Below are 25,591 nucleotides of genomic sequence, written 5' to 3' on the forward strand. Positions count from 1 at the left end.
GTCACCACTGACACAAATTTGAATCGTATGTCGTCTTCCCATTAAGAGGAAGCTGTAGCTCGTACCCTTCCTATTCAAATAGCAGTCTATCGCAAAAAAAAAAAAAAAAAAAAAAATGAAGGCCGTCAATGACCGCCTGGCCTGTACTGATTTTGCGATACGCTGTACATGTGAAACGCTACAATGCTCCTTTCTTAGTTAATCAGTGAGGCGATTTGAATCAGACCAGTTACAGCTAAAATAAGAATGTCATTGTTAGCATCAGATTAATTTGGACAAAGCAATTTCTTAAAATGAGAAACTTCGAGAAAATATAAACGTCATGTTATTGACTCTGCGTTCTTTAAACAGCATCCGTCGGCGCTCGTATAGAGCAAAAAATCGGCCCCATTCACGACATTGTTCGTTCCTGGTTTGCGTACAGGCACATACCAACGAAGGACAGGCGAAAGGTGATTTCTAAGCAGCTGCCTAAGGCTTGCCTTCCTTGAGAAAAAAAGAACTATAAAAAGAAAAACGCGAAGGACCACATTTAGAACGCTCACCAACAAATACCGTATTAAAATTTTACTACATTTAATTCTGTCCTCCGAAAGTTTTATTCTCAAAAGGCTGCTGTTTCCTTCACTCCTGGGCACTACATTCATTCCGTCCTCTTTAAAGGCTCTAAAAAATAATAATAATCTGGTTGTGCTCACAGAAGTGAGAAATCCTGTTTACAGAGTTGCAGAGTAGTAAACTTGACGCTTCAAACTTTTAAAAGCTTTCCGATTTTTTAGACTGCTGCTGAGACTAGTACCACTCATAAGGTGGACATGTCCCAAATTCCACGCAGGATGTTTTGGCGTACCGGTTATTGTTTTCCCTAGAAGCAGGCGCGAATTGGAATCACCTAGCGGAGATTGCAGGGAGAGGCCTTCATCCTGCAGTGGACATAAATATAGGCTGATGATGATGATGATATAAAGAAAGTTACAGAGGCGCTTAAGTCTCCTTACGTGCAATGAATGCGAAAGGATTCTGGGCGTGTCGACTATATCGATGTTCATACTATTTCGACGCCCATTTCAGGTGACATTCACATGACGTCATCATTTGGTCACGTGACCTTGTACTTTAAGGTTCTTACTTGCTCACGTGACTATGCCACATGACGTTATTACTTGGTCATGTGCTCGAATTGGCCAAAATCAAGTTTGAAGGTTTTAGACTCTTACGAAGGCTTACGAGTGAGGATCAACGGGGAATATCTCAGCAACCTTCGGTTTGCAGATGAGACTGTCCTATTCAGCAACAATGAGTACGAATTACAACAAATGATTGAGGACCTTAACAGAGAAAGTGTAAGATTAATATGTAGAAAACATAGATAATGTTCAATAGCCTGGTAACTTGTAAGGGAACAAGAATTCAGGATCGCCAGTCAGCCTCTAGAGTCTGTAAAGGAGTACGTTTATCTAGATCAATTACTCACAGGGGACCCTGATTATGAGAAGGAAATTTACCGAAGAATAAAATTGGGTTGGAGTGCATACGGCAGGCATATCACCAAATCCTGACTGGGAGCTTACCACTGTCGTTGAAAAGAGAAGTGTACAATCATTGCATTCCACCGGTGCTAACAAAGGGGGCAGAAACTTGGAGGTTAACAAAGAAGCTTGAGAACAAGTTAAGGACCGCACAAAGCGATGGAACGAAACGTGTTAGGCCTAACGTTAAGAGAGGAAGAGAGCGGAGTGCATTGGAGAGCAAACGGGGATAGTCGACATTCTAATTGACATTAAGAGAAAAAAACGGAGCTGGGCAGGCCATATATATAATGCGTAGGATGAATAACCGGTGTACCATTAGAGTTACAGAATGGATACCAAGAGAAGGGAAGCGCAGTCGAGGACGGCAGAAAACTAGATGGCGTGATGAAGTTAGGAAATTTGCAGTTGCAAGTTGGAATCAGCTAGCGCAAGACAGGGGTAACTGGAGATCGCAGGGAGAGGCCTTCGTCCTGCAGTGGAGATAAATATAGGCTGATGATGATAATGATGAAGTTTGAGGGTGGGCCGCCCAAATTTTGGGGGTAGGCCAAGTCAATTTTGGCAGGGTGCCAGGTCGGTTTTGAAAGTGGGTTAACTCAGTTTTCGGACTGGGCCAAGTCAGTTTTGGGAGTGGGCCAGGTGGGTTTTAAACGCGGTTGAACTCAATTTTCGAATTTTACAATCAATTTCTTTGGCATGGGCAAGGATCGACTTGCATTGACATTGAAACGTGACGTCATCACTTGGTCACGTCGGTTTTGGTACCCTCGGATGGTAACGCCGGACGCCGGATTCTCCGCTTCATGGGGCAATAATGCTTTCGCATTAAAAAAGGTATATCACGCCATTAGAGCACTGCACGGGCTCGGGCTTCCGAAAGCCCGGGCCCGGCCCGGCCCGTGGGCTGGGCCGGGTAGAACAGTTTTTTCACGGGCTCGGGCCGGGCTCGGGCACGGCGTGTGCTTTTTTGACCCGGGCCCGGGCCGGGCTTTCTGGTGGTGTGCATGTGACGTACAGTGAGTTACGCTCGGGCGTCTCAACTCTGAAAAACATTATTTTTCGGTCTCGGACCGGGTTCGGGCCGGTTTCGAGTCGGGCTCGGACCGGGCTCGGGCCTAAGGTAAAGGGGTGGCGGGCCGGGCCGGGCCGGGCGGGAAACGTAGATTATTTCCGGGCCCGGGCCGGGCCCGGGTCTCGCCATAAAAGTTTTGATCGGGCTCGGGCGGGCCGCCCAACGTAAAAACGGGCCCGGGCGGGGCCCGGACTGAAAAAATCGGCCCACGCCATCCGTCACCACCAAGCGGCCGGTGCCAGGACCCGTCGATGCAGGTAGCATTCCTGGCGGTACGGCCTTGGGGCGCTTACTTTTTTGTTACATCTGTGTATTTCACAAAAGACGCAATACCTTCACACAGGAGCTCGAACAAGAAAAACGTCGAACAGCAAAGTAATTCTGATGCGTGCCGTTCTGCTTGTTTTCATGGTAAAAGCACCGCAAAGTGTTGTTTCGTTTCTGAAGCGAAGGTGTGCTAAAATAACAAGATGGGCAATTTGAAAAGTATACGCAACATTCAGGAAAGATTACACTACCAGGATAGTGCTACAGAAAACCACATTATTTGCAAAACGTTTTGCAGGAAGGAGAACGCGCAATGACAATTTCCCTGACCTCTTCCGTGATGCAGTTGTCTCATACACTGTTATCGTCCTGATCTTAATTGTCCGTTTGGTTATGCGAGTACAGAAGAAATTTCAGTCAGTCATCTAAGGCTGCTCTGAGAGCTACGTGTGCAAAAATGCACCCGATTCGCAATAAAAGTGATAAACCCCAACTTCGTTTCCTCAGAGCTCTTCAGCCCAGCAACGTCATCGCCTTTTTTTCTTTCTTTCCATGCAAGTACGGAGTTACTAATTATGAAGTGCGGGTGTTTCCAAATGCGCGCAACATGCGCGTTCGTGCGAGCTGCAAGGTTCACCTTGTGCTTAAACGCTTCGCAGTGTGACACTGACGTGCCTGAGTTTCCTTATTACGCCTCAAGGAGTGGGGACATCCCTGTACTTTATTCTTACGTATACGTCAAAGCAACGGTTGCGAGAAGGTATAAGCCAAACAACGTAATTGTGAATTATGCTTCATTCGAGGACCGAAGATAGAGACTGTCACGTATGTACATCACGTCGAGGAAAATTGTCTTCACCGTGCGTATTACTTCGCTTCTTTAAGGCGCGCAGTCAAGAACTGTTTTGATGCGAAGGTGTCAAATGGCTTATTGAGCGAAAAAGCAGGCGTCCGGCGTCTGTAGCCGCGAAACGGCACCTAAATTACCATTTGCTGCAAAGCCACGGCACTAGAGCGCCTCGACGGAGTAGAGCGGGCAAAAGGGAAGTCCTGCTGCAGCAGTAGCGCGCCAAGTGTTGGGTGAGGGGAGAGGGCATCGCCGCGTCGGTTGCATGCTGGGCTCGCACCGCAGGCTGCTGCTGCTTGCTGGCTCGGTCAGCACGTTGCTCGCAGCGCAAACGTAGAAGGACAGCTCATTAACGCTTCCGCATTCACAACTGTGCTTAGGTGTCAACAGATATTTGTTTTCTTCGTTGTGTAAATTAGGAACCACAGTCAAGCGCCTCTACAACGAAATTACCTGTATAACGAATGAATAATTCTGTCCCGCTTCTATTGTGAGCTGTGCGGTGCGCAACCTTTAAAACAAAGTATAACGAATGATTTCGGAGGCCCCAAGCACTTCGTTCTAAAGGCGTTCGACTGTATAATGACCGCTCATATATGCTGTTCTAGCCTTGCGGAATTACACAAGCCCTATTTCGTCGCAATCCTGCTCCGTGCCTGCACGAATGACTTCTCTTCGGAATGCCTGGATAAGTTTCCAATGGCGCTTTGAAATTAAATGTTGCTTTAGTAGTTCGCGACTCCGCGCAGATTAGTGCATTATAGTGCAGCTCCCGAGGCGCCATGCCTGCAGGCGGATTTTGCACAACGTCTGTATCCACAGTCACGCTGCTGTCTTCGCTTTCTCTTTGGCACGAATTCGTATCCGTTCAGCAATACCTGCCATTTACACTAAACGGAAGTCTCATAATTTTGCTGTCTCCATCCCAACAAACTGCAGGATGCCTCTGTCGTACGCTTAAGGTTGCTGAAATATCAGCTCCGAATTGATTATGCTTTGGACTACTCTGCATCATGCGACACAACGTCATGACAACGCCGGGGTCCGACGGAAACAGTCGGCCATCTCGGCGCCACAGCATGATTCTCTACAACCGCACGTGGCCGATAAAAACGCAGCATCTCCTGTACTTTTTCAGTGCCAGCCCATTGACGCCAGAACTGGCAGCCGCTGAGAGGGCGCCACTTTCCCAGTAGTTGCATGGCGGTTGGTCACAGTTTATGAGGCACAGCCACAACTTTCTTTTATCGCACCTTATACCGAAGGAAACACCGTGTGCGAAAGCAAAGGAGCGGCAGCAGGCCTGGCGAAAGTTATCGATGCGCCAGTAACACGTATGAATGACTCGGAATGTGATGGCGCCGCAATGGTCCATCTGGCTTCTATGGCTCCCATGCATTACGGAGTGACTTGGCAGGCATTGAAAAATACGAGCAAGGAAATAAACTTTCTTTCCTCCGTAGTCACTTCAATAATATCTGATGAAATCTGCGGCAAGCAACGGCACAGCGCACTGCTTCTCGTTACGAAATTAGGCTGGTGAACGCTGTGCAGCAGACATGCATCGTCAAAAAACAATAAAGCGAATGACCCGTAGCAGTGAATAAGCGTTGCGCACAGTTTGCAAGAAATCTATACTACAACGCGCATTCGATCGTCGCCTTTCACTTCTGGCTGACTGGCGATGTTCCTTATCTTCGGCAATATCTGGCACGACTTGCGAGCAGTTGAGCAGCCCCAACGCTTGTACGCAATTTAAGGCACATCGGCTGCCATGGTGTCGCTGCACTCACCTCTTTTCCGAGCCGATCAAGATAAGGCGGTCCGCCCCTATAAACCCTCTAGGCTTTGACGAAGCGCCTCGACACATCGTTGCAGAGGATCAAATTTTAGCACACATCACTAAACTATAACCACAGCTATAAATAAACTAACTAAACGAAAATGCCGCCGATATGCGGCAGCCATCTTCGTTTGCTTGACCAGTGTTGCCAGGGTATCAAACTACGGAACGCAACCTGGGATGCATTTGGAGATGCCCGGCTTCTTTGTCCGTCTGGGGTTGTCGGACGGTTGTTGACCAGTTCAGGGAAGCAGCCCAAACGGAGATTCTCGCAGAACTGTCACGAGCTTGGCAACGGCACGTGTGAGAGCTCGATCCTCGCAGAGGTGCCCACCACTGTGACTGGTGCTCTGATACAGAGGCACAACGTCGCATCGGCGGTTTCGGTTTCCAACCGTGGCGTGACAGACACTCGTGTACTTACGTTTTGGTACAGTGGCTAAATTATAGCCACTGTAGTTTTGGTGCCATACAGTCAGCCGGTCGAACTTAAATCTGGAACTCTCCATTACGGCGTCACTCGCGGGTGATAGCGCAGCTTGGTTTTGTCAAGGCCCCTCGACTCTCTTCCTTCTTTTTTTCGGCAATGCAAGACGCAGCAAGGAGACTCGGAAGTAATTTCGCTGCAATATTGGACTAGATGATCTTCAGAAAAAAAAAAAAAAGGGGGGGGAATGCAGTCAGTTTCACGAAGTGAAATTTGCAGAAACAGCGGAGCTGTGATAGTTCTGTTTCTGCGATTGTCGCGTATGTTTCTTTTTTTTTTCGATTTTTATTTCTTTTTTCGATTCACCAAGATTCACCACGTTGAAGTCTCGACGAGGATGAATGGAGTGCTTCTATAGCACTCCGATTCAAACCAAGTTAATGAATCAAGTATGAACTCTTTTGCGGTCTTTACCGCTAGACCGGGAGCCAAACGGACGCCGAGCGGCGTCCATCGTGCGAAGAGCGCGCGGCGCTAAGACCTGCTATAGGGAGCCTACATGCAACGCCGTTTTAGGGTGGTGACAGCCTTTGTCACTTGCCGCCGCCAGCTAAATTGGCGGGTTAAATCTGGGGCACAAAATGGCGAAAGACCAGCCGACAGACCACATTTCCCGCAACCCTTGGTGACGTGAAATTAATTACCTTTCAATAGACTTTGGTCTCAGCAGCCAGAGACAAATGGCGTCTGAGCGCCGTACACGGCACGTCTACGTTTGAGTTAAACAGACTAGTAAGGACAGCCTTTATTACAGCATACTTCGAAAAGCACCCTATATATATTATATACAACTGGAAGGCAACGACAATGCTTAATGCAGTTCACATTCTTGGCGTGAGATAATACTACCACGAGCACGCCACCGTGCTTTATAACTTGTTGCTTTATATGTGTCGCACGACGTGCAATAGAAAAGTAAGTTTGATGTGTTAAAATAAAAGGAAAATGCAACTAGTATATTAAAGAAGTATGCAGGTTTCTTTTGCGCATTGGCGCAAAAGAAATTAAAGAAATTGAATAGATCGCGTGCCAACATGAGTGCATCAGAGCGTGACAAAAAAAGGCAGAAAGACTGGGGATCAAAATGGCTACCCACCAAATTTGGCGGTAGTGTGAAACTCTATGCTAAAACGGCGTTGCATGTAGGCTCCCTAACCTGCTATTATAACCCGGCGCCTCTCGTCCTCCTCCCTGGCGCGCGCTCCGATTGCTCGGCTGCTCTCCTCCCGGCCAGCGGGTCACGTGACCTCTCCGGCTCTGCTCCTGCGTGACGGCGCCACCATCGACGGCGCACGCTCGACTAAGAACGTCTAAGATACGAAGCGCGGCGCAAACGCACAAACCGAGGACCGCGGTGGCCCGGACTCTACCGCCCCAACTCAAATAAATTTTAAAGTTTCAGCCTTTAAATATATGTTTTTTAATTCTGTATAATGCGCATTTTGATTGTACGTGTACGCAGCTCTAGACATATTTGTTACTAACGGTTTTGCGTGCGAAATCTTGAACATGGCTACGGGGTCACACACACAAAAAAAAAGAGACACAGGAGACGAAGACCTACATTTTCCTTGCTGTATGTTCGCTCCAGACTGAGTTTTTTTTGCTCGCCCAATGTTAATCACTTCAAGACTTAATCGTCACGTGACCCCTTTTGTCTCGTGTCGATTTTGTCCCAGCAGTCATTTTACAGCGAACGCGATCAGAATGGGAGTTCCGCAACGGTTTTCGTGCAGCGGTGAAGGCAGGCGTGTGACGGCGAGGTCGATCTCAAATGTAAATGCAACGCTACGTGTATCAGCCTTGAATTTGCTTTGAAACGTAATGATCAATGGTTAGAAAATAAAATCGTGGCAGAAACCATCGAAGATGGTTTCTTTAATGTAAGCGTCAATGTAACCGATAGCTTTCTTGTGCGATCCTGCCACAGATCCCCGACCATGCCATCTGTGGATCACGAAATCTTATGAGCACATCAGCGGACACACGAAGTGGCAATCTTACTGTCAAACACAATAAATGATACCACTACAAAGTGTATCTTGTAATCACAACACCCCAGCTGAAACTCCGTAGCAATCCCCACTATCCCTAGGGTTCCTAGTATCCCGGTAACAACTTTGTTACAATGGCTAACCATCAAGCTGCCGCGCTCGACGAGGATGGTGTCTCGAATGGGCCGCTATCGGCTTAATGTATCTAAGGCAACATACTGATTGTGTCACCTCGGCACATCCGTTACGGGGGACTGGTCATGAGAATCGACAAATACCAATATCATAAACGCAGTGCCAAAGCTATCTGTTCGGGCGCATACCCAGTGACCCAATTTGTCTACCTGGCCGGACTACCTTATTTTCCACCTTATTGTTTCTACATTTCATTTAGGAGAGAAAGAGAATAGAAAGAGGTCGACCAGAGCTGATGCACTACTCCATTTTAGCAAACATAATAAATTTGAATATGGCTCTGAAAGAGGTCGACCTGAGCTGGTTGCACTGCGCATCAGTCTGCGCACGGCGGATGGATGGAGGGAGGGAGTGACATAGCCCCGAGCATAAGAGCTGCAGCTACACTAGGGAAGAGAAGGGAAAGTGTTGGGATCAGGTACAAATGATGCAGCAGCACCGGCAACACACAGGAAACCGATGAGAAGTGCCGTGAGTTCGCACAAAACGCGCGCGGCTGGTGACTGTGCCGGAGCCTCTGGGGGCGGCTCAGAGGTTTTCGACGAGATCAGAACGGGACACTCGTGGCCGGAAGTCTACCTTCTCGCCTACACGTTTTATGTGCAATTATAACACTAACATTTCTGCCGTCGGCGTCGCCGTCGCCGTCGCCGTGAGGTTCCGTATGACAATGGAGATGAAATCTCGCCGCCCCTGTATGTGTGAAAGGGCGCGAGGGACGCGCTTCACGGGGAGTGAACGTATTCTCCACCTTATTGTTTCTACATTTCATTTAAGAAAGAGAATAGAGAGAGGCCGACCTGAGCTGGTGCACTTCAGTCTGCAGCTCTACACTAGGGAAGAGAAGTGAAAGTGTTGGGATGGATGATGATGAGAAGTGGTGAGTGCTTATGTACATTAGATGGTGGCCCTACTACATTTTATGTGAACATAACAACCTCCCCTGTGCTTTATTTGACTTCGTTGTCCGTTTCTTCGTATATGGCTCTGACTAACAAAAGAGCCCCTCTGATCTCGATCCTTATTATGCTCGCTCAAATTTGGTAGCCGTGTGACTTAACGAAAGTGGAGTTTTAAAGTTAAAAAAATAAAAAAAAAAAGACGGAAACGCGAAAAATCGTTGGCGACTCCACCTCGAAATCGTTGGCGACTCCACCCCAGGTCTCCATTAAATTACATAGAAAACAATACACACAATACATCAGAAAACGAAAAAGCACTCAGCCTGGCAACCATTTAAAGAGATACTTTCTTTCCTACCCTTCCCGTCCGGGTTTTTCGCCGACTAAAGATTCTCAATAACGAAGATAACGTATGGTGGGTTTCGGAACGGTCCCCCAGCGCGCAGAAAACGACGCTTTATATCCATTAGGACACAGAAGCATTCCCATAAAGACAGACCAAGGACGTTTAAAAGAAAATTGCAATATTTTTTAAACCTTGAGACAGACCCTACCAGCTCCCCTCGTAAATAAAGCTAGTGCTCCGAGATACTTAGTGCGTTTGTCGTGCCACATAACAATTCAAACATAAATTGACAGAACGCACTCTGCTAGCCGACAATGAAGCTGCGTGATTTGGGGCTGCTAGACCTCCCTGATTGGCTCAAAACTCCAACATGGCGGAATGCACCCAGGAAAACCAATGTTCCATGAAGCTTTCTTTGTGGCGTGTGAAAGTGTTAGATGTTGTGGTTTTCGCATGAAAAAGAAGTCTATATGCAGCCGCGCCGTCATTCATATCGCAACCACATTCGTTCAAACCTATTTCTACAGTTTCAGTGGGACAAAACTGGTGTTGAGGTCTGGACATTGTCAAATTCGACATCTGATTGATTCAAGGTGCTGCTACGGCATCACTGATTGCCTCAAAACGCCAACATGACGGAAACAGTGCCAAGCATAGTACCACGTCTACGTTTATTGAAGTTTGCTTTGTGGCGTCCGAAGGTTTATACATGTTTTGGTCGGTGGTGGCGTTGTGTTGCTCTTTGCAGTAGAGTCACTGGACAGTTTTGAAGTTCTTGAAAGCGGTTTAAGCGCGAAATTCGTAAAGTTATCAATAACCTTCAACGGTTCTCTAATTAGCCGTAATTAGACCAAAAACCGATTGCTTGTCCGTGGTAGTTTGAACATGTAGCTTGCTATACGCATTCAGAATAGCTTCGGTCGACGGCACCGACAAATATATGAGACTGACTCTGACTGAGTGATTGACGGAGTGATGGGAGGATTAACGTCCCACAGCAACAAAATATAACTATTACAGACGCTGCACCGGAGAACTCCACATGAAAGCTCTATAGTGAACCAAAATCTCGTGGCAAGCGATGAGCCGAAAGAGCGGAGGCGCACCTGTATGAAATGTTTGCCATCAGCATATTTATTAAACGGCCGTGAAACGCGATCTCGCGTGTGGCGTGCCTTTCGAGCCGAGCGCCCGTGCGCGGTCAGCGGGAAATATATGCCCACGGCGAGCGAGTTCTCACCGCTGCGGCACCGGATGCCTACGTGATCCCGGTAGCAGCAGCAGCATGCTCAGAGAGAGGTGCCGGCATGCGCGCGTCCGGCGATGCCAGCTTTCGGTTGCAAGCCGCGAGCGTAACGCGCCGATAAGGACGCGCCGGCCGAGACAATGAGAGTGCGGCCGATTAGCAATCAGCCATTGATTTTGCCCCATCAACGCGGCGCCGGTGAGACGCGCTATCGCCACTGACGGAACAATCACGCGCGCTTGACCGAGACCGCACGCACGAACAAGAAAACAAAAGAGAGGCTACGCGACGGACGGCACCTGCTGCTTCTGTGAAGCGCGGGCGATTGCATCCCCCCAACCGCACCTCGGGAGAGTTCTCCGCAATCCGGTCAGCGCGCGACGATAGCGCAGTTCGGCTCGATCGACCCGCGCGCTTATTTATCCCCCCCCGAAATAAGCACCGCTCGGATGCGTCCAAGTGCCAGGGAAACACGGAGGAATGTCACGCTCTCAGCGGAAACTATGGGAAGCGTGCGTTCCGCAGAACAAGAGCTAATGAAATCGCATTTTCTTTCCCCCGATCCCTCTCTCATCTCTGAATCAGCAATAAGTATACGAAATGCGCATGTTTATAGAAGTGAAGTGCGAACGATTGCTGCTTCTAGCAGAGACAGAATCCCTGGTTGACAATTAAAGGACAAAGTACACAAATGATTACCTTCTTATGTGGATTTATTGTGAACCTACGTCTATGTATGAATTTGCACCTTTGCAATTGCTTTACGTAATGTGTGTGTATACGAAAACACGAATGCACACACATACACACGCACATGTTGGAGATGAAGTCCGTAGAATTATTTTTCAGGGAAGCATTGGACTGCCACGGATGGCTGCTATGGTGAGCACTTGCTCACAGTAATGAAATTCGCTTATACGATGTTGAGCACTGCATGTGCAAAAAGTTTTATACACAATAAGTTCGCAATCTAAGCACTTTCACAGCACCCTCCCTAATCCGTTATAGCACCGTATGCAATGTCCTATAGACAACAAAAGCACAGCCATCAGCAGTTTCCCTTGCAGAGATGACATAAAAATGACAAGGCTAAAGCGATCTGGAATACCATTTCCAAAAATATACTCTCTGGAGACTTCTATTACACCCTAGAACGAGCAAAGTCTATCACAGACAAGCACTGTTTATCAAGAGAAACGAGCCAAATGCCTGGCAAAGCATTTGCGTCGCCTTATTTATGTGAAATTTCCTCATGCACCTTGAATGATTCATATAGAGTTTAAAAACAAGCAACAGGGTTGATGCTGTAGAAGACTTCTGGCTTTGATTGTTTTGTGTCGAAAAAGGGTGCACTGATCTTGCATTGTCAGTAAGACATAATGCATCTGAAAGGTATTCCTGGCACTTTAACTGTAACAGGCTTTTCTTTTTGGTTGCTACAGCCGAAACAAATACCGCTTCCTGTGCGCACTTCATCTTTCTTGACCAAAAGGTACACATAGGGGTCTCTGAATAACCTGTCAGCTAGTCATAGTGATCATGACAACTGCAACTGAGAACCACCGACAGAACAGAATGGATTTAGAGTATTGAGAACTCAGCTAAGCCCCTTTTGGCCATTATACAGGCAGTCTAAGTCCTCATTGAAGTCAATTTGCATCAAACTTTGTTGAAAAAAAAAAAAAAAAGAAGCGCGATGCAATAGGTATAGTTGTATCAAAGTTGCGTGTGCTTGATGTGCCAGTGCTATATCTGCAGTACCCGTGAGTCAGCACAGTAAATAGCTGTATATGGTTGCACGCACATTTCAACACATGTCCATTGTGGGCTTTGTACAGTGGCACATCAAGGAATGCTATGTATCGTAGCTTTTTTTGCACCTATGCACAATTGTGCATGCCAAAATAGAGCATCAAAAGCAAGAGCATTGATGAAAATATTATTTGAAACATATCACATACATCTTGAAACACTTCCGACTAGACTACTTCTGCATGTTTGAATGACGTGTGCAAACTATTTTAGTAAAGTAAGTTGGAAGGTACAAATTTAAGTTAAACTTTGGGTTTCTACGTGCCAAAACCATGACCAGATTATGAGGCACACTGTGGTGGGGGCTCCAGATATATTTTTGACCACCTGGGGCTCTCTAACATGCACCAAATGCATGGTACACGAGCGTTTTTGCATTATGCGCCCATCGGAATGTGGCCACTGAAGTTGAGGTTGAACTCGAGAACTCAAGCTCAGCAGTGCAATACCATAGCCACTGGGCTATCATGGTGGCTAAAGTTGATAGGCAGAGGAGGGCTGGGTGTTTTCACGGTGTGTCGTCCACTTCCACCTCTTACTGAACGCTTTAAATTAGACGTATCTTTCAAGTGCCTGAACAGATGGTAAGAAAGTATGCTAGACAAAAGATAGTTATCTTATCTGACATTGCTGTAGACAGTTCTCAACATGGAGTCCACATTCTGTAAACTTGACAAAACTCAATGAAAAGTTGAAAATTCTTAATCCGTCCTGCAGCTGCATGCCTTTCACGATTCTGAAGATGTAAGAAATGTGGTGAAACAAAATTCTCAATTAAGAGAATTATTGGCGTTGGAAGGGGAAATTCATAGTGAATACTGGAGGGCCAAAACGTTTGGCAAGCAGTGGAACTGAAAATGTACCTCAGTTGGTATCGGTGCTCAACTACCCTAAAGTCAGGAGTGCGAGATTTAGCACAGGAGCTGGTATCTAAATGCAAGAAACGGAGAAATTGTTTTTCTTGGCAACCACAGCAACGATTTGGTAAGGCTTGCTGCATTTAAAAGAAGTAAAATTCTAGTACTAACTCTAGATATGTATTTTCAATTTATGTCAAATTATTTTTTTAAGCATTCTTACAATTGCAGAATTAAAAAAATTCAAGTAACAAGTTCTGTAACTAACTCGTCAATGTAATGCAATATTGAAATTCTGTGAACTTCACTGAATAATGTATCTAAAGTGGACAATATTTATGTATTATGCACCACTCTGAAAAATGGCACTAACTTGAGAGTAGGACCTTTGCACAATGCTTGTAAACACAATTACATGTAAGCTGTAAACTGATAGGTATACCAGATTTGTTTGTTTTAGATGCTCCAACAGGTGCAGTTCTGCGATATCTGTTTTTGGTGCAAAATTAGAGATTTGTAGACATCCTGAATGACATTAGAAGAAAGAAATATAGCTGGGCAGGCCATGTAATGCGTAGGGCAGATGACTGGTGCACCATTAGAGTCGCAGAACGGGTGCCAATGGAAAGGAAGCGGAATCGAGGACAGCAGAAAATTAGGCGAGGTGATGAAATTAGAAAGTTTGCAGGCACAACTTGGAATCGGCTAGTGCAAGACAGGAGTGATTGGAGATCACTGGAAGAGGCCTGTCCCGCAGTGGACATAAAAATCGTCTAACGACGATACGTAGTGCTTTATTTTTATTCTTTTTTTTCAGACCTATTGATCTTCCGTAATTTGGTAAAAAATCAAGGCCCTAAATCAAAATTCTGCTTCCCTCAGTTGCTAGAATTTACCTTCCTCTGACAAATGCAATAAATTTAATTCAAATAGGTCATGCAGTTTCACAATGAGAGTGTTTCTGCATTTTACATACATGTATTTGAATAGGGAACTCGAAGTTGGCCCCAAGCTGAAGCTTTCTTTTAATGATATTGCCCTAGATGTGCCCTGTAGTCAATACACAATTTATGAGGCAAATGGAGAGCAAGTGCCAACTTTCAATAACAGTAAGAGGCTCACTCGCATCAACTATCAGTTCATATCACACTACTGCTTTATTATTTGTCCTAAAGTCATCAGTGCAAGCATGCGTGCGTGTGTGCATGTTTCATGCTTATGGTTTTGTTTTAATGAACTTCTCTATTGGCCTGGCTTCCCAGCTAAGCTAGCTTCATCCACTGCCTAGTGCAGACACAAAGACAGCTATTTGCTGAGCATGAACGAAGTCTTCCAAAGATTAGTACAATTCTATTTTATTTTTTCTACATGCGTGTAGTGTCTGGAAAGCTTCCAAGTATGATGCGGGGTGTTATCATTTCAGACTAACATCCCAAGACTTTTGCCGACAGCTTGCAAAGCTTCCATTGTCTAGTCTGGCCCAAATGCATTGCCACAGATACAACAGTCACAACTAGTTTAGACAGACGAGTGTTGCAGTCCTGTTGCCAGCTCACTCATGCCGAGCTGACGTGTTGGCGAGATAACGCCGACTTCCCGCATACCTCGCCTGATAAGAGAATTTCGGAAGTTTCCGCAGTTCTTGCTGCTTAAGACACAGGTGCAGGTTTCTTCACACAACTTTATTCAGCTTTTCTGCTGGCTGCATTATAGAGTAATGCTTTAACTTTCACTTAAAGCAGACTGAGCTCTTAAGTGCACATCTTTTACAAGGAAGGGAAATGAACATTATATTACAAAAAGAGGCAACATAAAACAGAAAGGGGAACACAAATACTGCTCTTGTTCCAAAAAAAAAAAGAATATATATATATATATGAAACATACATGAACTAACATCAACTTCAAAGCATTGAAATCACAGACAGAATAAAAAAAAAAAAAGCTAAGAACACCGGCAAAATGCGTCAGCTAAGTTACTTCCTCGCAGACGTCAAGCTATGTTACCTAACCAACCTATGGCCAAGTTAACTCTAATGCCAGGGTGAGGGAGGTGGCAAGAACGGAGCAAAACAGAACACACATTCTTAAACAACACAACCTTGGCAACAACACTGCAAATCGCAACTGGGCACTGATTGGTTAATTTGCATAAATTATAAAAGGAAACAGGAAGCAATAAATGAAAGCGCCTGTAGCAGGTCATTTCAACACAAGCACACTGACTGCTGCATTCAGCAGTGAAGCTAGAAGTAGTAGTGGGAATGACAACCAGTAAGTCTACAGTACTTGCCACAGGCTTCCCCTCTTCAGTGACTAAGGGAGCCCAGCAGTGGCTTTACACAAACTTTGTCCATTCTCACCTTTGGCAAGCACCAAGCCCACCCAACCTGCCGAGCCTTGCCAACTACACTTCACGTGAAGGTGCTTCAGCGCAGCTAAGCACATTTAACTCGGCAAGAACAGAAACATCTGGTGCAAGCCACACACTGAAAGCAACGGTTCTCTCGAATGAGTTCATGGCTTTGCACTTTATCTTCCAGCGGAGGCAGAAATTTCAAATTATTGCACAGTTTAGACTAGTGCTGTTAGTAAGCGCTCACTAAAGCTGCACATTCTTTAGCTATGAAAAGAGCAAAACGTTAGCAATATAACATCACTGAAATATTGTACAACTCAATTTTTGTGCCCACGCATAGATATACATTCTCCAGCAAAAGAATTGGGACACTGTGACTGACAACTCATTGGATATAGTGTCTCCTCTACTCACTCCAATTAAAATAACTCAAGGTTCAGAGGTCCCACTGAGATTACTAGTGTCTCTCCTTAGAAGGCCTTTTATGCCAGGTGTGCTAACCTGATCATGGACTCAAACAAATAGCGTATGACACTATAAATCTAAAAGATACATGTGGTTAGCATTGATGCCATGTTGCCCTGGTTTAGATCTAAGTAGTTTGCTAATCTAGTTGGTCCTTTGCTTGTTCCATTCTTCAGAGGCATGGAATTTTCACGATGACATAGCATTTCAATAGTATGGCTTCACTATTAGGGGCGCTCAAGTGGCAATCTTAGAATTCCTTCAACATTACACTTCCAATAATGGTTTCATGCCTCTACCAATTTACTTTTCCTAACAGATAACCTAAAAACTTAGAAAGCAGTACAGACAATTTTTACTGCCTGAACTACTTTAAATCGATGAGGTATTGCTGTAATAACAAAGTCATGACAGTTGCAAGTCTTCACGGAATCTTAACCACCTCAACTAACTTAATCAACCTAGCCAGACAAGTGCAGCTGTAAGCAGGCAGAGTAGGGGGCTTGCTGCCGGTAAGCCAAAGCAGGCGGCCTCTTTCAGACAACAATATACACAGACACTGCTACTACACAATGCCTAAGAGAATGGTTGCACCTCGAAGTCCAGGTACAAAGCAATGCTGCAGTTAAAAAAAAAAAAGTGACACAGCTAGTGCTAAAGCTTTGTTATTCTATGTTACAAGTCCACGTGTCTGTGTGTGTATTGTATTCTTTTCTGTACAAAAACTGATAGCACTGAGAAATATGATGGCACTTGACAGTCCTTTTCCATCTCTACAGATCGATATACTATGTACAGGCACATTGGGGAGTCAAATCTGTATCTACATGCGGGTGTGACCTTTCCATGAAACAGCACTGCTTAATTAAGCAACAGAAAAAGTGCTACTGGGGTCGTTGCCAGCAACCAAGCATTCGCGCAGCATTCAACAGACATAAATTGTACTCGTTAAGGGACTTGCGAGGGCCTGAATGCCTGAGGGCTGTTTAGGCACCTGGCATATCTCTGCCAAAATAAGACACTGAGACACGCTAAAAAAAAAGAAAAGAAACACCAATGACTGCTGGCAACATTCATTGTTCTGTTATAACTATACAGAAATGAACAGTTCTAGAAGCTAGCATAATTTACAGCAAGACTTTAGAGCCCTATATAAATTGCAAGTGAAGTATACTCAATAAGTTCACGCTTTTAGGGCACAGGAAGTTAACCCACTGAGAAAACAAGTATCACATGCTGAATGCAATGTGGCCTGTTGAATGAAAGCACAATGCAAATCTTACTCCTATTTCGTTTGACAGCGTCAGCTTTGTGCCTTGTCGTGAGGCCACAGAATACTGAGCAAGCATTGCGATGAAGAGGGCAGTAAACTTATTTGCCAATGCAGTTTTTTCTTCTGCAAATTTACAATCTACCTTTAACATGGCTCCCAAACTAAATTCCTGCACAAGCCCATACGTCATACGAGCCAGATTGTGCAAATCTGTGCACATAAATGATACACAGCACCTGTTGTATTGTAAACAGTAGTAAATATAGTAAATATATATCACTGCATACAGCAAGCCAAAATGCCATAAACAAACCACGTCAGCACCTCGACAACAAAGTGGGGCCCGTTTTATCAATAAGGTTTTGGTGAACTAACATTTAAAGTGCTTAAGAATCTGAGAATGAATTATTTTCTATGCATTAAACAAAACTTTGAGGCTGAGACAGGTTAGCAGCATTGCATTCGGCAATTTTGTTTACTTAAAAGTCTTTGCAGCAGCCTACATCTAGCAAACACAAAAATAGGAGCTTTTTAAATGCCTGAAACACAAGAATTACGCACTTTCAAACAGTGGTAGTGGCTCTGGTGGAGAGATGTAGTGCATTTCAACTTGCAAATCGAGTGCCCGTACACACAAACACAAAAGAAATACCAGGCAAGTAGCAAAGCTGGAGGCCCCTCTAAGGTGTGGAGAGTCCATTCCATAAGCGATACGACGTTTCAGGTGATGCACCAGGACAGTGTAATCAAGGGCTTCGAGCCTAATGCGCTGCCTTCTGAACACACAAACTAATCAGAGTCTCCGCTGCGGCAACAAGTCACACCGACATGTCATACACAAATGAAAACTCACCCGGTGGTTTTGAGAAGGTGCTTGAAAATGGCCACACAACAATAAAATAAGCCGGGACAACCTAGTAGTGCGAGACCTAAGTAAAGGGTTTGTACTTACAGTGGAGAGGGGGTGGGGTAGGCAAGCCAATTCTGTACGACGGACAAGCGTTTTGAAAGCAACCAACGTTAGCGCTTGCTTCAAAAACCGCTAGCACACATATGTGCACGCACACACACACGCACACCGCCGGAGCACGTCGAAGCTGCCTATGGACCCGTGGGGAAGCATGTCCTCAAAGCTGTGTCTTCACTGTGCAAGGTCACAACCAGAAGAAAACAAAAAACTGCTGACTCAGGCTTAAGATGCTTCTCGCTGTCTGTCGTCTTATGGCAATGACGTAGGCAGGACAGAAGCACACGCGAGCATTGCTTGAGAAAGCCCTGGCACCATTGGCCGATGCCCTCAAGGAGTCTCGGCCGTGGCTGTGAAGTAGGAGAGCGTTGGGTAAAAGCCCAACAGAACGGCCAGCACGAGGATGCACAGCGGGATTATTGAGCAGGCCGATGTCTGCAAAGAATAGATGCAAACCTCGTCAAACACTTCTGAATAAAACACTATGTGCACCTTTCTAGTGGTGCATATAGTTTTTACATTACAGAAAAAAAGGGGGGGGGGGGGATAAGAGCCATTGCAGGATGACTGTCAAAAAAAAAAAAAAAAACGCTTAACCTTGCACTCGGCCGCACAACACTTGAAACAGCGAAGCTGGGTGATCGTAGCCCAGCATTTTCCGGAAGTGCACGCGAACTTTTCATCTTATTACTCATGATGATGATAATTTCTTTTCGGGCGTCTCGGACTTATGGCCGTCACTGCACGTTGCCCAGAGCAGCTTGCAACAACGACACCGTGTTCCAATGCCTACACCGCGTTCCAGGAGACCCGCTCCGTGAATGCGTCTCTCTCATTGCCCGCAAAACCTCTTCACCTCGCAGAGCACGAGCGTAGGAATGCACCAGTTGTGGACGAAGACGACAACGCTCAAATGCAATCATATGGCTCGCATTAATGCACATTCTGCAAGCGTGGCTATATCGCCACGCTTGCAGAATGTGCGATGGTTACGAATGGTTACGATGGTGCGAATGTGGTTACGATGCTCGCTTTGGGACCGGGGGTATGCGGGTTCGAATCCCGTCTCGGCAAAAAAGTTTATTTTCTTTCTTAGTAGTTTCTTGATACGCACCACAAAATACGACTGGCTTAAGCAGCTTCGCTTTTAATAAAGCAATAGCTTTCTGGTATACCTGCTGAGTTATGCTGCTGGGCATGTTAAAGGGGAAGCTGCTGTGATTTTGCACTGCCTCTAGCCCATTGGCCCCACGTTACAAACCACATTAACCCTTTCCACGTGGGAGACAAGCTGACCTCGTCAGGAACTTGCTTGCAAAAAATACGGACGACGAGCCCAAGTCGTCCAGCACTGTTATATTTTATGAAGCCTTGAAGACGATTTTAGCTCATCCGTTGCTTTGCGATTGTTTTAAACAACACCATATGGCAAAAGAAGCCTGTTGAAGAGAAGAACATAGACATTGTTTTTTGGTTTGTTCTTATTGAGTCATGTTGAAAAGAAAGAAAATGTGGCGATTCAGAGAGCTCAGCTTTTTTGTCAAGTGAGAGCAATTTTGCAATACAGTGCATTGCGCTGAGATGTGCAAATAAGGAAAGTAAAAAATGTGCAGTGAAAGCCACTTGCGTGCAGTGAAGCCCACCTTCGTTACAGTGTAAAAAAAATGTTTCTTCTAATAAACTTTGCCTTTCTGACAAACTTCTTGCTTGGTCTTGCTTTCTACGATCAACAGAATCATCTGCATGGAAAAAAAGTGCCTTTTTTGCAAGATTTATGAATTGTTTTAGCATTCTTAAAGGATTTAAACCCTTTTAACGACACATATTGTGCACTGGCATCAAGATTGGTCCACCACATCACAACCTTTAATTACACTGTTTCAGGGATCAACTAATGCTTACTTAGCCAAATAACTCTTTGTGCAAAATTGGGGGAAAGAGCCAAAAGAAAAAAGCTTCACTTTACAGGGTCCCTGAAACGGTTTTTGATGTACGCTTAGACACAGAGGGTATCTTTCAAGGAATGCTTTCTCACAACAATTTTGTGTTAGCGCACTATAATAACACAGGCGCGAGTGGTTAAACTTCCCCCCAAGTCGCAGCGTTCCCCCTCAACTTTTACACCGTGCGGCCAACACTAGGTCCCGCCTCCTTCAAGCGGTGACATGCAAGTGTTCCCTAATTCCGGTTGATTTCATGCACGTGTGTTCCCTCGTCTCTTTTCTATGCAGCTTCTATCGTTAAGCCTGGACTACGTGGAGTGAAATTTAGAGCCGAACTATTCTAGCCTCTGTAGCAGAACTGCGCGCAGCAAATGGAGACATCGCAGCACTATGAACAATGTTTGCTGTTTTTTGCTGGCAGCCAATGCTGTCCCATTGGCCGGCATTGCCATAGCTGCAACAGACGATCAGCATTCTCAGGCAGATGTGGGCCACTGGTTTGAAGAAACGTCTAGATTTATTACGTAAATTTGTGTACTTATATATTTAAGAGTACACATATAACTCTGCATATGTATGCTATTAAAGATAACCTTAATGCAGCGGCATGTTTCAAGCATTTCCGATGATGTAATAATAATGTGGGTAGCCAAACGGATCACTCGCCCGAGTGACATCACTCAACCACGCTATGTCGAGTGGGAAGAGGCAGCTGGAAACGCAGGGGAGCGGCACCGCTGCGATCAGTAACAATGCACACTTTTAATACCTTCTAATAAATTACACACTATAATAAATTACAATCTTAATGATCAGAAAGACCTACTCTACCGACTCAGCACGTTTGTACGGAATTGTCAAAATCGTTGCAGCGCCCCTTTAAAGGCCAACTGCAGCGAAATTTCACATTGGCTAAACTTGTTATAAATGAGTAGTATGAACCAATCTTGGCAAAGCTACAGAGCAGGTAATTGTACATTCTTTTTTGTTAGCAGCCTTTAAACAGCACCTAAGTAGACGACCCGTGCACCTGGTGATGCCGCTATCCGCATTCAACGTTTTGCAGCGTGCCGTGGCTGCTGGGCGCTTGGGCTGGCTTGTGCTGCCACACCTCGAGAACCACAGAGACCAATCAGAGCATACCCGTCTCGACGGCGAGAAGGCTCGTTCGCGGCGCCCTGCGGTGGCCTCGATATCTACGCTATGCAGCAGCAGGGCCTCCGAGCTGGCACAGGCGCGCCATTGTAATCTTGGAGGTTATGCCAAGAAGCAGCGCATTAGGTCACGTGTCACTTCTGGCAAGCCGTAACGGTGATATCTTGCAAGCCTTTTCATGAAGCTTCTTGCTCGTATTTAAAATGTCAAAATTTGCATGGATGCTCCTCTATATCTACATTATGTGAAACTAGGATTTTTACACGGTACGAAATTTTGTGGCAGTTGGCCTTCAATGAGGTAGCTTTGTGCAAATAATGGTAGCCGTTAGTTATGGCGATACTCTGAATGCGCGGTTGCGGGCAAAAGTTAAGACAACCATGTGTGCATTGATGAAACTGCATGACTAAATCACTTTCCAATGCGGGCATTTAGTTTTGGGAACCATTCCGGGCGCTCGCTTATCATGCACTTGCAGCGAGTTCCTGCAACCTTTATGTGCCTTGCATGCTCCTACTTACACTGTATCATACTAGTAGAGGTTTGTTGTTAAGCAATGTTGACCTCCCTTTCACATACAAAGAATTGACCGAGACTGTTACAAATTTCGCTTACAAATTTGATTAGTTTGTGTTTTCTCAGTTTAGAAGCCAATTTGATAATGAAGAAATTTAATGGAGTGCAGAGCAATGCTTTCTCTGTGTTGGAAACACTTCATTTCAAGTTTCTTCAGAAAATATCAAGGATTGCCAGAGTTGAGACCCTCTCTATACAATTAATGAGAAAATAGGGTTAACCAAGGGGCAAAATATTTCCTGACAACCACATGAAGCTAACAGACAATGAAGGCAAGGAAAGCATAGGGTAAGTAATTTACTATTATAGAACTGTGGAACTATGGGGGAGTTGGGTCTTAGAAAAAAAAGAAAAGGTAAATTCAGAGCAAGTACTTTGGACCTTATGAAGTCGTGAGACTTCTGAGCGACGTGAACTACTAAATCGTTCTGGACAGAAGGAGCATTTGCAAAATTAACCAAAGGAAGGGCAAAACTAGGAAGGCATGACGCTTGCAATACTCTACCATTTCAGCTATGGCAATGATTATTTGGCTTCGGTGTCTTTTATTGGTGCCCCCTGTTGCCCTCATTCTCGCTCCTAGCTGTAGCAGTGCAGGTCAGCATGCATAGATTACTACTCGTCTGTAAATGGTTTAAAGGTTTTAAGACTGACCGCCTTAGACTGGTACAGCAGCAGCTGGCGCTCGTCACTGACAGCCTTCAACTCCTGCTGAAGCTGTGCTTTCTCCAGGGCACACACCGAGTACTTTTCCTTGAGCAGGGCCAGCTCCTCAGCCGACTCCTGGAGCTGGTGAGAGAGACAGGGAAACACGAGAGATGGCCAACTATGAGCACGTTGGAAGACTAAAGCAATGCTTTGGTTAATAGCGTGAAAACAGGACAGTGATGTCAACAATCGGCAAGCTTTCATGCTATTACTTATTGTAGACAAATTAAATTAAAATGGTGAGCAAATGAGTTTCAGCTGGAGTTTATTTCTCATAAAATGTACAGTACTATTCACAGTTAAAAGGAATGCCTAGCTGGTAATAAAGCCAAACAAGTTGAGCCACAATACAGTCGAATCCGCCTACAACGAATGCCGCTACAACGAAATTTCTGCCACAACGAAGATTTTCCGATTCCCCGTCAGCTGCCCATAGAAAGTAATACCAAAAATGTCTCCTCATAACGAAGGCGTTTTATTCGGTGTTTCCGCTTCAACGAACTTTTTGAGAACGAAACTGGGACTGAACTGAAATTGGAACTGCCGAGTAGTCAAATTAGAAGGCCCTTCCAAAGCTGTGCTGATCGTATGTCCACTTGAACGAAGTTTTCGCAAACGAAATCAAATTCAAAGTACCGATATGAGCCACTGCAATACATAGCCACGCGTGGTAATCACGCACCTGTGTGAGACTGCACCGCGGAATCACCACAATTGCTGCTGTTTTCTCTGTGGTGTGTCGAAATGGCTACGCCAACGAAGAAGCGTAAATTTCTCTCTCGAGGAGCAGAAGGAGGCACAAAGCGTAAGGAAAAAAAGTTAGCACTTTCGCCCAAAAGGCGAAGCATCGATTGCGATAGCAGATTAGTAGACAGCTATAAGAACTAAGGATAGTAGTTTTATCGGCCGTGTAAACTAGTAAACATTCACTTACTAGCTAAATTACCTAGCACTGGCGTTACGCGCGCACGGGTAAACATGAACACATCTCGCTCGATGACCGTGGGAACCCCCTGTCAACACGCTGTAGTGAGGAGGCGTGGCAATAGCAGTGAGCGAATTGACCTCCGTGCTGTCTCTAGCTTCACTGCGAACTAAACGTGGAAAGCACAGCGCACACGCTCTACCGGCACTAGTTGGACTTTGCCCACATCGCAGATCGCTTTGAAGATGAGGCCAGCGCGGGCGCTCACTTTGTACAACACGTCGTAGATTGCTTTCAAGATAGCGCCCGAGTGGCTGCGCCGCAGCCGCTGTTGTCCACAAGATGCTAACAGGCCCAGCAACAGACTCTTCCAAGATGCTAACGTCTCGTCGTCTGGGGAAAATGACAATGCGCTACACACCGAATCCGGCGACTGCTTTGAAAGTAATGGATCCTTTTCATCTCTTCAGAAAGTTATCAGAGCCTACGACAATGACATTGCGATGGCTCTTTTAACGGACTGTGAGACTGCGTTACGTCTTTGCTTGCCGTGAAGCGTAAGAAATCCAGGCTGACAGACTTATGGAAATAAAATTACCGGTAAGCGCAAGCTTGCCAAGCTTGCCGACTTTGTCATAAATATGCTGTGAAATTGGGATAATTCAAACCGCTTCATTGCGACAGTGCATGTGCCGCAAGATGAGTGTTCCGCGATCGGCCGGGCACACGCATTGGGTTAGGCGTCAGCCGCAATGTACGAAAAATGCTGTAACAGCGGCGAGAGATGCATTCTCTCGGTGAAGTTGACACTTTATTAACCGCCTTAGGTACGTCTAATCCTTTGCCCCAACGCCATCGCGTAGTTTTCCCGAACGATGGTTTCGGTTTCGTTCGCGGCTTTGCCGTTTGGCGTACGTATATACATGCTAATTTCGCGTCAACGAAGTTCAGCCACAACGAAATTTTTCGCGTGTCCCGTGAATTTCGTTGTAGCGGGACTCGACTGTATAACGAACACATATGTACATAATCAGTTATCGAAAATATAACAAAGTAAATATAGAATGTTTCTCCTGATATCAGTGAGTAATGAATATATGCTTATAAGTTATAAAGAAACTTAGATATAATGGAGATATGTTCGTTTAGGATGTGACTGCATTAAAATAAGGCAAGACTATAACTGAAACATGAAACATGGCTGATAGGTTGCATTAGTACCACATGCCTCCATGCCATAATTCCGCAGTAACTGATAGCCAAATACTACTTGCGTGTTATCTTTAACAGTGGACTGGACTAAAACACTGCCCAGATTGTGACGGGAAGGCAACAAAAAAAAAACTACTACTCGAGAGGCTTTGACAGCACCCCTCCTAACACTTGAAGCAAGCAACAATACAGCATAAATTTGTGTTGAAATTAAGTATTATGTAAGTTATACAAATTGAATACATAATGTAACAAAATACCACAAAGCTGCTAACTAAATCATACTGGCTTGAATTCACAATGCACCAACCTTGTGGGCCAGATTTCCTAATATAAGTGTAGCGTAGCCCCATATAAAATTCAAGGATATTTAAGCACTCTTAGGGGCTTTGAGTAAGGCCTTGAAAAGTAAATTTCGGCATTTACAGGTTTTTCAAGGACTGGTGCAAACCCCCTGAATCTACTAATTTAGCTTGACTTCATATTGTTGTTACTTACGCTTGAGTGTGCACGAATTTTCCCCAATGCCCGCAGCGCTCTGCTCAATGCGCAGCGCTCTGCTTCAACTCACCTGATGCCTCGTACTCTGGGCCTCTTGGTGCAGCTGC

The 25,591-nt window shown here is 45.3% G+C and overlaps 1 protein-coding gene and 1 long non-coding RNA gene across 2 annotated transcripts in view; both read right to left on the reverse strand.

Annotated features, from left to right (window-relative positions):
• The window catches only part of LOC125947594 (uncharacterized), a 144,788-nt gene extending 139,055 nt beyond the window's left edge, over window positions 1-5,733 (reverse strand). Inside the window, exon 1 of the long non-coding RNA XR_007468418.1 lies at window positions 5,512-5,733. This is a non-coding gene — a long non-coding RNA (uncharacterized LOC125947594). The remainder of the gene's footprint in view (window positions 1-5,511) is intronic.
• A 9,330-nt stretch (window positions 5,734-15,063) lies between these two features.
• The window catches only part of LOC119462021 (sarcolemmal membrane-associated protein-like), a 48,900-nt gene continuing 38,372 nt past the window's right edge, over window positions 15,064-25,591 (reverse strand). The window contains exons 24-26 of the mRNA XM_049672400.1: window positions 25,555-25,587; window positions 22,793-22,927; window positions 15,064-18,899 (exon numbers count right to left, since the gene is read on the reverse strand). Coding sequence (XP_049528357.1) covers window positions 18,795-18,899; window positions 22,793-22,927; window positions 25,555-25,587 — 273 coding nt within the window. The 3' untranslated portion in view covers window positions 15,064-18,794. The remainder of the gene's footprint in view (window positions 18,900-22,792; window positions 22,928-25,554; window positions 25,588-25,591) is intronic.

The sequence above is a fragment of the Dermacentor silvarum genome, chromosome 8 (assembly GCF_013339745.2).
Source record: "Dermacentor silvarum isolate Dsil-2018 chromosome 8, BIME_Dsil_1.4, whole genome shotgun sequence".
In the NCBI taxonomy this organism is placed as follows: Eukaryota; Metazoa; Arthropoda; class Arachnida; order Ixodida; family Ixodidae; genus Dermacentor; species Dermacentor silvarum.